The 16,379-nt window shown below is 42.5% G+C and overlaps 1 protein-coding gene across 1 annotated transcript in view; it reads right to left on the minus strand.

Annotated features, from left to right (window-relative positions):
• LOC121954536 (inactive pancreatic lipase-related protein 1-like) overlaps positions 1-16,379 on the minus strand; it is a 30,051-nt gene that overhangs the window by 6,570 nt on the left and 7,102 nt on the right. Inside the window, 5 exon segments of the mRNA XM_042502094.1 lie at positions 1,563-1,681; positions 5,262-5,378; positions 5,852-5,971; positions 9,342-9,450; positions 10,320-10,454. Coding sequence (XP_042358028.1) covers positions 1,563-1,681; positions 5,262-5,378; positions 5,852-5,971; positions 9,342-9,450; positions 10,320-10,454 — 600 coding nt within the window.

Below are 16,379 nucleotides of genomic sequence, written 5' to 3' on the forward strand. Positions count from 1 at the left end.
CACATGGTATGTGTGAAAAAAACCCATCACATTCAGATGAAGGCGGACACAGGACTCCCTCATGAAGGTCCAGACCCCCCCCCCCCGCTGTATAGGGACCTTCATGCTCCTTATATTACGTCATTACCACCAGCGTTTCAACATAACACTGTCCGGCAGCGTATCATAACACTATGAATGGTTCTGTCCAGCTGTGTTGGGTTTATTATACAGCTGCGAAAGATGGTTTTTAGCATCAGGATCTTATGCCAAAACTGTTGCTTTTGTAGTGGTATGTCACAACTGGAGAAAGAGAATGGGCTTGATATGCTGACTGGCATCATCAGATCATAATCTGGTGTACTCTGTAAATTAGGCCACTGGATTGCATCAGGTTGTATCGTTGCTGCTAATGACATTATACAAAGGGGATCGAAGGTCCATATAGGGCAGGAGGGAGTGGTAGTGGATGGGTCCAACAAACCCTGGACTTTCAACCATAAGCGTGGTGTTCCAAGAATGATGTTTTTTTTCTAATCTTAACCACGTGCTTTTGTTAGTGTGTGGCGCTGGTTGTGGCATCCCAGAATGTCAACAGCAGACGCAAGAGGATGCCAGGCATGTGATACGTAGACATAGAAGTCCACTGATAAAGTGGCAAATGTGGCAACTTGGGATAAGAATGTGTTGGCATGTCATTGCAGATCTTTCATAGACTTCAACTTTTTAGGAACTTTGACATGGTTTTGACAAACAGCAAACCATCTCCACATTGCTGATCTTTGAACAGCAGAGTCCAAAGGGAAGCTTTCCAATCAGCTGTGTTGCACTATCCAATTTATATCACCAGATTATGTGGGAGTACGATGAGTTGCCATCATTAATGAGACACGAGGTGAAGCAACAAATACATCTGTTATTTAAACTAACCCACCTCTCCAAGTAGCCTTGCATGTAGTCACCATGTCTACAGCCCAATTTATTTCACAATGACACAAAATGAGTTTCTCTGGAACCCTTTCTGCTCTGACCAGGCACTAAGACTAACTCTGAATAGTTAAAAAATGATGCCCTCCTGCCTCTGCTAACCACATTGCCTTGCTTTTAAAGTAACATGTCATGAGGTGCAGAATGTAAGCTAATTTAACTCAAATGATGTACAAGTTAGAGGTATTTGTGCTCTCCTTCTGTGTATATCTCTACACTATATTTTAGGAAATATTGTACTTTTTGCTTCACCACATTTATCTTACAGGAGTCAGCCTACCAGCTACTTTGCAGATAAAGAGTTGTCATAGGCCAAGACAGAAAGTCCCAACTTAGTCCCAACTCAACCAGTTACAGTATCACAAAGCTACTTGTGTCAATTTAATAACAATTAAATAATACAAGATCGTGAGTAAACAGTAATTTCACAATCTAATGGGGGAAATCTGCATAATTACTTTTAAGAAGTGTATTTTGCCGATTATACTTTCCAGCTTAATTTCAATGGAGTATTTGTACATTTTGGTAATGACAATTTAATGTAAACACAGGATAGGAGTGGAACTTAAACTCTTTAAGTTGAACAAAAGACTTACAGCAGCAAAGCTGTCCTTGTCAGAGCAGGCATATCCGACAAAGCCGTTAGGTTTAACCATGCTCTCACTGTAGTACTCGTAGGCTCGGACATGGTTGCAGGCATCAAACCTCTTGGTACCTGGAAAAGATTTGAAAAGAAAAAGAGGTGATGACAGGGAAGAGGAGCAGAGAGAGGCATAAAAGAGGACAAGGTAAGAAGTGAAGAGTTGTGAATGTAGATTTGAGTCTTAAATTTCAAGAGGCTAAGTATGAACACATGATCCTCTGACCAGGGTCATAATGCATCACTGAGAACGAGGAAGACTTGGGTATTCGGACGATTGAGAAGCTGTCAGCTGAAAGAGAACATTACTTTAACCCTTTAAAACCTTACCACTGGTCTTCTTGAGGTGGGTTCTGACGATTTTCACAAGCTATTTAACCCTTTAAAACTGAGCAAATTGGTTTGATTTCTTTCAAATAAATGAGAATAAAAAGGCAATGACTAACGTGGCAAGAAATATCCCACATACTGCAAGAAATGACATTAAAAGGTGACAAGAAAATGACCTGGAAGTTAGTTTTAAAAAGCATTTTTAGAAAATTTAAAAAATAAGGAAAAATGTCCAAAAAGTTTTAAAGGGTTAAATAGGTGGGGAATTTTAACATTATGTAATATATATGTATATGTATATGTATATGTATATATATATATATATATATATATATATATATATATATGTATATGTGTGTGTGTGTGTGTGTGTGTGTGTGTGTGTGTATATATATATATATCATATATATCATTTTTAGCACTTTTGTTAAATCATTTTCTTTTCTTTGCTTTTTGCTCATTTATAACAGATATATATATATATGAAATGTCAGCACAGAAAAGTTTTGGCAGAAGTTGCAGTTTTGAAAGTCACCACCAGTAATACAATCAAACATCATTAGAATCAGAGTTAGTGTGTGTGACAGAGAGACAGGGTCAGGGAGATACAGACAGAGAAAGACGTCACTGCGCCTGTTGTTTTCTCTTCCAGTACGGGCAAACTCCAAGACCTCCAGCTATGTGGCCCTGGCTCCCTCTCGCTCTCTCTCTCTCTCTCTCTCTCTCTCTCTCATCTATAGGATCAAAAGTGGCAGATTCAGCTGTGCCAACCCCCCCCCCCCCCCCTCCTCCCCCTCTCCCTCATCCAGACCCAGACCCAGGCATGGCACCAATGCTGCTACTTGAGCCTTACTACTCAGCGGCACATTTCAAAAGAAGGCCGCTGCCATCCATATAAGAAAAAAATTGCTCAGATAGGTCCAACAAGAATAACTCTGCCTGGGATTTCTTTACAGTCTTTCCATTGGGACAACTCCAATATTCCACAGGGGGCTCTGCATTGTAAGTTACACAGCTGATAAAATATAATGTATGAGTGACTGTGTTGTGTATAGGGAATGTGCCTGTGACAAAGTTGGTAGACTTGAGAGCACTGTGAAGTGAAGTGTGGAGCATAAAACAGTCTATCAGAAGTCCCAATGCAACAGCCTAATACAACAGTATTAAATCCTCCCCTCATCAAGGCTCCAATTTTCAGTTTTTGTTGAAAGTGTGAAATGAGACCTGTTAATTTACTCATGGAGGGTGTGGAGCTGGATTGTAATTGTAATTTGAATTGTAGGTTATTATATTTCATTTATTTATTTTCATTTATTTCATTTCACACACACACACACACCACAACAACAATAACAGCAATTTCTGTAAACTGGTGCCTTAAAAATGTCAGTGTACTGAACGTAAACCACTCAGAACCTAATTATGTTCCTAACAAAAACATATTGTAATGGTGGATTTCTACTCTAAATACACTCATGAGTCATTAGCAATTTTTTTTCTATTATTGTTTTTTCTTTTATTTCAATTGATGAAGAATCATATCGCAGAAACCACCCATTTGTAAAAATGATAACAAATGGTCTCAGCAGACTTTTTTTCAACAAAAAAATGTGAGATTACTTTGTCATATCATATATCAACTCATATTACTGACTTAAGTCATGATTTAAAGGTCATTTCATGTATATTTTGTATCATTTTTGTCTAAATGTTTCACATGATTTTTTTTACACGTATGTGTTATATAACATGTCATGTTTACTTTAAAAACAGTATAAACCAAAATAATATACTTCAAGAAAAGATAAAAAGCTTAAGATTTAACAACAGTTCAGTGCGTGGACATATGTTATAGTCAGATCTGATTTTCATTTGATTCTCAGTTTGATCTGAAGAGTCTATTCTTTATTTGACCCTATTTTGTAAAACTGATAGTACAGTTGTAATGCATTAGGTTGCACTTGATGGCCTGGACTGAAATCAGTATTACAGTTTTTTACAGTTGTCTACACATCTAAATTAAAAACAATTATACAATTATTGAAAATCGCCACACAAGGAGCAAAACCTCAGCTGTGATTTGCACAGCTATAAGCACATTCTCAGCCTCATACTGTTTTGCAAAACACTACACACAGTGATTTGAAAAACACCAAACAGACTTCTCTACATTAGAAACACCAACACTGAAAGATTGTGTGTGTTAATTGCTAAACACGCCATACTCAATTAGCAATCACCTGCACTCAGAATGCACACATGAGGACACATGGATCCGCTCAAACAGAAATCAGAACTTGAACTCCATAAATAGGAGTCAGGTTTGCTCTTTGGTGCGCACAATGGAGGAAAATTTTGGAGAAAGAGTTCGAGGAAGAGGTGTTCGAGTAAGAGGAGAAAGATCCGTCACTCAAGATGACACTTCCCCTGATGTTTGGCCAGAGAAAACATGTTGCTTGTGATGTTGATGAGGTGCTGTGCCAGATGCACATCAGAGACAGGATGGACAGTAAATGTATTTTGTTTGTTTTAGTTGTTCATGTCTTCTTCAGTTGAGTATTGAAAATAAACTGGTTTTGTTTTCCAGTTGCATTTGTGTTCATTTTTACAGCATGCTATAAATGAAACTGACATATAGCAGTAGTGTTTTTATACTTAGCAGATATCATTAAAAAAGTAGAAGTCTTCAACGTGTTTTAGATTAAACACAGCAGTGTGCAGTTGGTGGTGGAAGTATCTAATTACTGGTTTTTGTGTGTAAAGTTTTGATGCAAAAGTATAATTTTTAGAAGAGTTTATATAGTTTTGAATGTAGTGTTTACTTTTGCAAGAGATGTAAGGTATTTTGTATTTTGTGTGTCTGATTGTTGTTTTTTTGTGTGGAGTTTTGACAAAAAGCGCCCTAGTCACAGGAATTGTATTTTTGCAAAAGTGAAAAATGTTAATCTTCTTTGTGATTTTTACAGAACAGGGGGGTCACTGGAGAGCTCTGACTTTCAGACTAAGTGATCAATTTAATCAGAAACTCACTGTCAGGGAACTGAAAAGCTGCTCTTAGTTACAGTTTTTTAGTTCAGACAGACCACATGGACATGGGAAATGGTAAAATCAATGTCTGGTAGTAGGCTATGCAGGTCCTGTTAAACCAACATTAACACCTAGACACAACAATGGAACCAAAGCCAAATAGACAACACATCTATATCTGACTGCTATATCTGGGTGGCAGAAAAATGTGGCTAAATGTAACTACTAAAATCATAACAGTGATAATTGTGTGTCCATTTTGTCAAATCAAATGTGTCGATGTGCTGATTTCTCTCACCCTGCCAGATGGCATCCAGGTCAGTGGGCCTGCCTTTGTTGGCAGAGCAGCCAGGCATTAGTTCTCCTCCATTGGGGTAGAAATCAATGTGTCCCACAGGCTGTGACATCCCCAGACCTGAGAGGATGATGAAGATTTTTTCAGATTTTACTTAAATTTGATGAAAATGTTAATGCCTCAGTTACATTATTTTCAGCTTCATTATACAACTTTTAAAATAGCATTAGGGTGGTAATTTGAGGGATTTTTGTTTTGAAGTCCCTAGGTATTTTTTATGCATTGTCACAGTATTTATCTATTACAACTTGACTAGACTAGACTGGAATTTTAGAAAGTAGAAGAAGTATAGACACTGACCAAAAAATGCCCTCTTTGATCTCATTCAGTGTAATCAACAGTCAATGCATTTGAATGCTTAAGTGGAGCTACGGTTACAGCTCGATCAGGCCATTTAACTGGACTGCTGTGTTAGTCCAACTTCAAGAAGTTTGACTTACTATCATTACAGATGGACTAGTCCAGTTTAAGACGGACTAAAACAATAATTCCACTTTTCCTGACATCATGTTAATGTACTGAATGATATGTACCAAGTTTGGAGTTGAAAGGAAGACCATCAGTGTGTATAACATCCACAAAGGTGGCGTCGCTGGTGTCCAGGCGTACAGAGACATCAGTGTCCTGGAAGTAAGGTTCAGCTGGGTCTAGTCCTGAGCAGAGAAAGAAAGATATTGAATAACAGAGGGATTCATGGAAGGGCCTGGATTCTATCTTACAACATTTCTGCAGATGATTTTGTAAGACATTACTGTCAAACAATCAAACACGTACAAGGACAAACAGAATTGTAGAAACTCAACTGTCACAGCACCCTAAATAATATAATGGACTGCAACAAAGAAGAACAGCCTTTGGATAAAATGGTTGCCAAGATGAAATGTTGTGTCAAACAGGAATTCCTTTTGCCCCTCTAAGTTTCAGTGTGTAAGATTTAGGGGGATTTAGTGGCATCAAGCAGTGCGGATTGCACATTCTACCAGCTGAGATTTCTCTCGGTTAGAATTAGAATTATCCTTTCCAGTGGTAATTTAAACCACTAAAAACACTGAATAAAGCAGTTTCACGTTACAAGTCAGTTATTTTTCTTGCACTGCCAGTGGCAGGTGGGCTTTTAACTGTAGTGGCTGATGTGAAAACGCAAATGGTCTTATCTAGAGCCTTGTTTGTCCGTTCTGGGCTACTGTAGAACAATGGTAGTGAGCAAAGTGATTTCCAAAAATAATACTGAATAAAACTGAATTGGAGTTAAATGAATCTTCTGAGCACATGTAGCTGATCAGAGGAACAACAAAGTGAAATGGGAGCTTAGAGTTCCCTCTCTGAGTGAAGTTATGTTTGCGAAATTGGAGTTTACGTGTGACCTATGTCATATAATAGTGTCGGGTTTGTAAAAAAGGATGTTAAGTTGCATGCAAGACCCTGGGTCTATGAGAGGAATTAGCTTAATAACATCAATGTAGTTTTTGCAAAGCCAGTTACCCAATAACCTGAAAAGAGATGAAATCAATAAAATATACTAAGTAATGTTACACGTACATTGACAAAAGTTATACAATTTTGCTTAGTTGGCACTGTTACGGTGTTAAGGTTAAACAGGTTGTTGAGGTTAAACAGGTCCAGTTCTTCTGTTACTAGTCCATGAATGGAGGGTAAAAAAGAGATGCTGTAGTGCACTTCTTTTGTTACTCTGCAGTTATTCATTGTGGATGAACGTGGTGTGAAAGATTTGTGGTTCCAGGGCAGTCTTTGCTGTGCTGTATTCCAAAGGTACAGCCAAAAAGAGGATGGTTTTTCTTTGTCCTTGCAGAGTAAGGAGTTTGGCTCTAACTCAACTTTGTTGCTGTTGCTGTTTGTGGAGTTATCTTTCAAATGTAGAGTCTGCTGCAAGCATTAACTTGCCTAGTCTTTTTTACAGTTGAGAAGAGTGTTGAAAGAGGAGAAAGAGAGCGAACAAAATGGGAGCTGTGTTTTTAATATGCAGGGCTTTAACGGATAGGTTTGAAAAATAGGGTATTATGGGAATCTGAGTTCCCTCAAGCTGACTTTTGTCTGCAGAACAAAAGGGCTTCACTTTCCATTTTATGTGGAATGATCTTATTTGAAATGTGACCCGCCACCAGAAAGCCAGCAACAAGTCGGCCCGGCACAAGTCGTGTAAACAAAGAAAAATCTTCTTTTTTTTTTCTTTTTTTTTGGATTAGTGATTTTCATTTTTTTGCAGAATATGCAGGTTGAAATCACGAAGAAGCCATTCCATGCTTCACATAACAGTATTGGGGGCCTTAAAAACATAAACTTTGTATCTGAATTTGGGTTGTTTTAGGGGAAAAGCCGGTTCCTTTTTGGGGGTGTGGTTATACCGCAGTAAATTAGCATATTGGCTTTCTTTGGCTATTCACATACTTTTGTTCCTTTTTTCAGCCCATCAGCTGCATGTTAAAGAGGAACCACATGGCTACTTAAGCAGACGCTCCTGCATTTAAAGTAGGCTAGTAACTGTCACTGTTACTTCTGGAAGCTGTGTGTGTTTTCATCATTGACTGAAGATGGAGCAGAAAAAACACATTGCAGAAGAACTAAATTGGGGCTGTTACAGCGCAAATCTTTGGCAGTACTTCTTCAAGAAGCCAGATGCTTCTGGTCATGCCAACTCCAATCTCACTTCTGATTCTGAACCCGAACTAGAAACTAGAAATGAAACTGAAGAAACGACGAGAGTGAAATGCTTGAATAATGTGTGAATACACACCCATGGGTGAATAACACCTTTGGATGCAAGAATAACACATCCATGGGTACATGAATAAATTATTGACTGTCCTGTGGGTTAACAGATGTCACTGATAGCTAGACCGGTAGGGGGTTGGATTTATGTAAATATAATGCAAATGAGCAGCCACTGTTACCTGGCTCCCCAGGTAGGTGAGAATCTTTCAGAAACTTTGAGGCTGGATTTCTCCCAAAACTAGTGTGAGGAATGCCTACATTCAAATGGCCACATATTCTTCAGATATTTTCAGATTTCCATGTGTTTGACAATATTGGAAAGCTTAGAAACTACACTTTCACAATCTGTAAATAACTCAAAATGCCCCTGGGCGACTTGTTCCTGTTTTTTTCCAGGGCTGGACACAAATGTCAGCATACACAATTGAGCAAGTCATCTGTGGAGTCCAGTGATTTCAACACTGGTAATTAATGTCATTAACTTCAACTTACCTTCCGGGAATGTGAGCTCCGCCGGCGGAGCTGAGCCAGACTATAATAAATATGTCATGTATTTACATTAATATCTTCACAAGATTTTATGGTACATTTTTTTAACAGAAACCTTATAATTTACACTCTTTTATCTGTCCACTGAAAAAAACTATGAGATATTTAAAAACACGTGATTAAGAAAAAACATAAACATATTTAGACTGATCAGTCACAGCAGAGATGGTGCGTTGAATTCTGTCATTATTTACTTTACAATGACATGATGATTGTTCTTACTTTTTCCATTTCAACTGGTGTATTTTTCAGGGAAGCATGGCGACAACACCCACGGTAAACACATTAGAATGTCCTATATGTTGAAGCATCAATCACCTGTTAAAAGGTGAAGGTTCCTGGCACCTCCAACTGGTAGGAGGCCCTGGGGCAGACCCAGAACACACTGGAGGGATTATATATCTCATCTGGCCTGGTAATGCCTTTAGATACCCATGCTGGAAAGTGTTCCTGGGGAGAAGGATGTGTGGAGTACATTGCTCAGCCTGCTCCCTGCATGACCCAGCCCCAGATAAGTGGATGAGGTTTAAGGTATCTTTGTTATCCACAGGGGGGCAATTTGGTTCACAGCCAGTGGTAATAGATAAACATCACACAAAATAAATACCAACACAAATTACAGTTTAGGTGGGTTGTCATATAAACTAGAGTCTAAAAGAATGTACAGTAACAGACTCTTGTTTCTACACAGTGAGTGACTTCAGCAAACACTGACATGAAGTGGGAGTGCTGCAGCAGGTTTACCTGTGATACGTGCAAGGCCAACGGTCCTGTTACCAACATCTCCTGCAACATGAGCTCCAAGGCTGTGTCCGATAACATGGAACTTATCAGCCTGATGCTTGTAAGTGCTCTGCATCAAGGAAAATGTATGTTAACTTTAGAGATACTGTGTCTACCAAACTGTCATACATACAACATATACAGCATGTTCTTCAACCAGTCTGTGTGAGAGAATATCCTCTCAGCTTTGTCCTCGCCTCTCAAAACTGTTGTGTCATTTTAATTTTTTTTTTTTTTTTTAGGCTTCTGTCATTACACTGATTCTCAGCTGTTTAGAGTCATGAAAAAGTGTCACTCATGATGAAGCATACATTCTGTGTATGAACTATGTATACACCCTGCACTCCTTCTACTCTGAGTCACCTTTTTTAAAAAGTGCCCCCAACTTTATGGGAGGACATTACTAAACTGTTGGAATATTTACTCTACAGATCCTAACCAGCAGCTGGGGAAGTATGTTTAGGGTGTGTTCAGAAACCCTCACTTTGAGTGCCGAAGCACACTCTGGCACAGGCTGGACTGTTCTTAAATTTGGAGTGCAGTTTGAATGTAGGCAGTGTGCACTGTGGGCGATGGGGAGATGGGGCCACAGAGCACCAAATGGAGGGAATGTGTGATTAACATCATTTGTTATTTCATGTAGACATAGAACAGTAGCTCCCTCATTTTACAGTAGAGCTTCAGATTAGATTTACAAACACATCCTTATATGCTGTCTCACTTGGAGCAAGATGGAACAGAGCTCAAGACAAAGAGTGGAAGCAGGGGGACACAACTAAATTAGCTTTATAAAAAGTTAATTAAAAAAGCTATCCCTTTATTAGGAACCAGACAGAAACAATGGGTATTTACACTTATGTCACTTCCTTTGAAAAGGAATATTCATGGTATTAGCATGCCTATAGTATGCCAGTGATAGTAATGGGGTGCTGTATTTACCATGAGGAAACTGATCATGGACGCCACCTGGGCAGCAACCACCCTGCCATTATTGGCAGCCTGGGCATACAGAGTCTTCACACCCTTCTTCCACTCTACAGCAATGCAGTTCACATTCTCCCGCTTCAGCACAACCTAAAAAACAACCACAAGTTGGTCAACACAGAGGTTATGACCTTTAGGGTTAAACGGTCAATTCATCCAATATCCTAAAGCTTATCATCATTTTATACTTACTCCTTATATGAAAATGAGAATGATTTATTCATGTATCCATTTTCCAAATAAAGGCTACAAGGGCTTTCACAATCAGAGCATTTAGAATGAAATCTCAAACAGGAAAACCCAAGAAAGATAAAAAAAAAAAAAAAAACATCAACAAAAGAGCAAAAGCAGGTGACTAAAGCAAGAAACTAATGGTAGATAAACTGTAATTATACAGTACTTTTCTAGTCTTCTGACTACTCAAAGTGCTTTTACACGTATAAGGTGCAACCTGCTAATGAAAAACCAATCACACACCATTAGGAGCAATTTGGTGGGTTGTCCTCCAATTAGTGGACAACCCACTCTACCTCTGAGCCACAGCCACCCAATCACTCTTGAGAAGTATTATCAGTTGTCACTTGAATGGAAAGATCTAATAGTGACTGGGGAACTATTGCAAATGGGCAAAGACAGGCAATACTTGGTTCCCTTCATCCAGTAAACAACGTTTAGCCTAGCTGGTAAACTTAACTGTATGTGCACTATCATTCAGAAATGTACTCAGGGTGTTCATCATACAGTAGTTGTGAAGACGCAGGTAATTTCTCAAGACTTTTAAATGACAAAATACTATATATCAGATCTTAGAAATATTTTTTAATGGTGAAAAAAATAATTGCACTATATGAATGGAAAGGTCCATAGACAAATGAAATGTGACAGGAAATGAATGACTAATTATATGGATTGGTATCCCACAGACTGCTGTAGGGTCTTATGAGCACCTTTGACTGTTACTGTTTTATTCACAATTTGCAGTGATTACTACTCTGTATGAAAACCACTAACTTATATGAACCTCAGTGTGATGATATAGAACAGTTAAATTGCCCAGACCTTTCAAAAAACCCTCAAGGCCTTGGACACAGGTACAGGCAGGTGGACAAAGGGGCATAAGGCGGGTTTCCATTAACCCTCAAATTGCGCAAATTAAAATTGTGCATACAAAACACGCCTAATGGAAACATGTCAATTTAAAAAAAAAAGTGTTTATTGCAAAAAAGTTTGTATGCTCATATGAGGTGGTGTTTCAGGCGATTTGAAAAAGCTATATCTCGCAAAACTGCAATGGAAACTTTTTTTTCCGCTTTTATAGCTGATATGATGTGCAACACCGGGTGGCAGAGAAGAAAGTAAAAGTAGAGAGAAGAGATAGTACAACAAAGTCACATGACATTCTCAAAAACATGACTAGGTATGTGTGGATGGAGGAAGAGACTGGGATCTTCTTAACTCTTACAAGTTTTGCACAAATCTGCAATGGAAACCCACCTAGTGTCTGATAACTAATAAGACAGGGAACAGTATTTGTAGTCCTATCATATGAAACATAATAAGCAAATGCAAGCAAAAAGCAATTTAGCACAACAAGTGGATTGGTGTGCAAGTTGGCTACTTTGACCAGCAAATTATTACACTGGAGCAGGTAGACCCACCTGCCGGTTCCAGGTATGCCAGGAAGCTACAACAGCATTGGAGAAAGAGTTGTGTAGAAAAAAAGGGGACGCTGTGTCGGCATTGCTTCACTGTTGTAGGAAATGTGAATGAACAGATATTCAGCGGCATCACACAAGAGTGCAGATCACCAGTATAAGGGGAAAATTACTGAAGTCTGTCCCCTTATCCCTGCCACTTTCAAGCAGCCTTTAGATGCAAGAGCAAAACAGGATATGTTGCAGATGTTGCAGGTATATTAAGTGTAAATACACTGAACATGATAACACACAGCAATGCATCACCCTGATGTGCTGATCACTGACACCCTTTATGACATGGCCCATAGTAACATGGTGGTGTGGTGTGGATGAATGAAAAATAAAACAAGAAACTATTTATTTAGGGTAGTAATGCATTGTGTGAAATTGTAATATTACCCCAAAACCTGTTGGTAACTTGTATATTATGTTGTAACCACTAAAACATAATAAATTACTGTGAGGCGCTAATTTTGACCCCCAGCAATGACCAAACAGGCAGTATGGACACCTGCCTCTGAGCCCCATACCCTCACTGTGTGGCAACCAGTTTGTGGTAAGTTGATTTGAAAAATGCAAAATTGATTCTCAGCAATTATTACTAAAGCTCAATTTACGTTGTAAAAAAGGAAGGCAGCAGGAGCGCTTCTGGTGTCCCTCAAACCACCAGTGCTCATGGAAAGGAATATTTCAATAAAAGGTAGGAACTTATGACCAAAAAACTATGTTGTAAAAGATCCAGGTCCAGGCACTCAAGATGGTTTGTAAAGCATAGAAGGCCTTTAATTCATAGGGCTACAAACATTAAAAATACACCATCGTGTATCGAGACAAAGAGAGTGATTATAGCTGCAGTCACCACAGTATATGTTTATGAGTTGACTTTGTAATCAGGAAGTGGAGGGGATGGTGGATGGTGACAGTGGTTTGAGACCAACTAACGACAAAACTAGAGGTTTTTTAAGCCAGTCATCGCACAATTTCCAGATGTGATTATTGCACCAAGTATTTTAAGTCAAAACATAATCTTTTCCTAACCATGGGTTTTGTGCCTTAACCTAACTACACATTAACCAAATGCTGAAATGTAAAGTTTGAACATATCCACTGTCTATTGTGTGTCATGGTTCCTGCATCCTCCCCCTCCCTGCCAGTAACTTTCCACTGCTCTACCTACCTACTCTACCTCCTAGCCACGCCCACTGCTGCAGCCTGCTCTCCCCACAGCTGCAGCTCATCACCAATCAACCCGGTATTTAAGACACTCCTGTTCACACACACATTGCCAGATCGTCCTCTGCAGTATGCATGTCTTTCCAGCACTCGCCAAACAGATTCTCCGTTGCCGACTCTGCCTGTCCCCGACCTGCTCTCCTCGCCTGACTCCTCGTGAACCTACCTGCCTTCTGTCCCCGACCACATGCTCAGTTTCGGCATTCCGGAAATCTGACGGATTCCCTGGTAAAGACCTTTCTGCTCTGCTTCGACGATTCTCCTGCCTGACCCCTGCTGGTGCTGTTGTTTCCATGGACGGACTTCCCGGTAACCGAACCCCTGCCTGCCCTCGACCACTCCTCCGCTCGATCCCCGAGAACGCTCACACACGTGTTGTCGGCTCACGGAGCTACGGGGTTTCCTCGACACCAGCCACAGTGGGTACGAGCTTCGTGTCTTCACTTCGTGTGATTCCCAGAGACATTGCTTGGGCTCACAGCCCGAAGAACGAACTCTCAGTCTGTGTCCTGTTTTCCATTCGTGTTGGTTTAAATAAAAGTTATTACCAACTGCCAGTGAAGCGTACTGTACTGCATCTGGGTCCTCCATACACCCATTACAGTACGATCTGGCCAGAAATGGACCCAGCAGACTCCAGTGCTCTTCAGTCCCGCCTAGCCCGGGTTGAGGGAATGCTTCAACAGCATGAGGCTCAACTCACCTCGAACGCGGCGGAGGCTCGCCAGTCTGCTTCAGCGTTGGAACGGGCGCTAACTCAGCTAGCCACGCAGGTACAACAGATGGCAACCACGCTGACTCAGCACGCCGCTCCAGCTCCGGTTCCTGCCCAGCCCGCTCAAGCTCCTACGTCATCATCCATCGCCGCTCCCGAAACCCGGGTGGGGGCTCCTGAACACTACGCTGGAGATCCTGAGGGTTGCAATCCGTTCCTAACTAACTGTTCAATCCTGTTTGCATTGCAACCCCACACCTTCGCCTCAGAAGCAGCTAGAGTTGCCTTCGCCATTAACCACCTCACGGGTCGAGCTCGCCTATGGGGGACAGCAGAGTGGGAGAGGGGCACGCCAGCCTGCTTGTCGTTCCATGCCTTCGCTGAGGAATTACGCAAGGTTTTTGGTCCGATTCCTGTGGGTCCAGACGCCACTGGGGGGCTCCTGAATCAACGGCAGGGTAATCGATCCGTCATGGACTTCGCCATTGAGTTTCCGAACGACGGCTCGCCTGAGTGATTGGAACCCAGCTGCCCAGTGTGACGCTTACCTGAACGGTCTCGCCCCATACATTAAAGATGAACTGGTTTCGTTTGATCTTCCGCATTCATTAGATGGCTTGATCAAACTCACCACTCATTTGGACAGACAAATCCTGGCGAGGAGAAGAGAACGGCTCCGGGAGGGGGAGACTCGTCGGACTCTCTCCGTTCAGCCTGGTCCTTCCTCCGGTCCTCCCTCGAACCCCGTACAGGGGACTGAGCCCATGCAGGTGGGTCGCACCCGGCTGACAGCTGAGGAGCGGGAGAGACGGCGTCGGGGCAACTTATGTCTGTACTGTGGTCAAGCCGGACACTTCGTCTCCAGTTGCTCGGTAAAAGGGCGGGCTCAGCAGTAAGAGGGGGCATTCTGCTGAGCCGATCCCGGAACTCTGCCTCCAATCCTCGTCCCCTGTTCCATGTCCAGCTCCAGCTCAAGGAGGGGCTCCACACCCTCGCCACATTCATTGTCCCCCTTCCTCGTCCTGTGCCCGCCAGCGCCTTGGATGGTCATCTGTTGTCGGAGACGGCAGAAGTCTCTGCCGTCTCCGCCTGGCCAGTTCCTGACTCACGTAAACAACTCCAGCGCTTCCTGGGCTTCGCGAACTTCTATCGCAGATTCATCCGGGGCTACAGCACTGTGGCAGCTCCTCTCTCTGCACTCACCTCACCCAAGATCCCGTTTCGCTGGTCCCCGGCCGCAAACGAAGCTTTCCTGCATCTGAAAAAACGCTTCAGCTCGGCACCTATCCTCCTCATCCCTGACCCCGAGAAGCAGTTGGTGGTGGAGGTCGACGCCTCAGACGTTGGTGTGGGGGCCGTCCTTTCTCAACGCTCGGCCGACGACGGGAAGTTGCATCCCTGTGCCTTCTTCTCAAGACATCTATCCCCGGCGCCGAGCGGAACTATGACATTGGGAATCGGGAGTTGCTGGCGGTGAAGCTGGCGTTGGAGGAGTGGCATCACTGGCTGGAGGGTACCCAGGTTCCGTTCTTGGTTTGGACTGACCACAAGAACCTTGAATACATCAAGTCAGCCAAAAGACTGAATTCCCGCCAGGCCCGGTGGGCCCTGTTCTTTGCCCGGTTCCTCTTCACGCTCTCCTACAGACCTGGTTCCCGGAACATTAAACCGGATGCGCTGTCCCGGCAGTTCCTGGTGGGGGAGGATGAGGAGGTTTCCCGTTCTGACAGCATTCTCCCAACTTCCCGTCTCCTGGCCGCCCTTACCTGGGAATTGGAGGGAGCGGATCAAGACAGCGCTGGAGGAACAGCCGGGTCCCAGTTCCTGTCCACAGAACCGGCTGTTTGTGCCACAAGAATTCAGGTCTGAGGTTCTGCAGTGGGCCCACGCATCCCGTCTGACCTGTCACCCAGGGGTCGCTTGGACCAGGGAGGTCCTGCAGCGACGCTTTTGGTGGGCAACTCTGGACCAAGACACCAAAGACTTTGTTAATGCCTGCCCGGTCTGCAACCAGAGTAAAACGCCTCACCAAGCTCCTGCGGGCCTCCTGAAACCCCTCCCGGTCCCTCATCGCCCCTGGTCACACCTCTCCTTGGACTTTGTCACTGGTCTGCCACTGTCAGACGGCAACACTGCCATCCTGACGGTGGTGGACCGGTTCAGCAAGATGGCCCACTTCATCGCTCTGCCCAAGCTCCCCTCCGCCAAGGAGACTGCAGAACTGATGCTGCTCCACGTCTTCCGTCTGCACGGCCTGCCTACTGACGTGGTGTCGGATCGAGGACCTCAGTTTACGTCTGCATTCTGGAAGGAGTTCTGCCGCCTACTGGGGGGCGTCCACCAGCCTGTCATCAGGATACCACCCCCAGT

The sequence above is a fragment of the Plectropomus leopardus genome, chromosome 15, assembly GCF_008729295.1.
Source record: "Plectropomus leopardus isolate mb chromosome 15, YSFRI_Pleo_2.0, whole genome shotgun sequence".
NCBI classification, from domain to species: Eukaryota; Metazoa; Chordata; class Actinopteri; order Perciformes; family Serranidae; genus Plectropomus; species Plectropomus leopardus.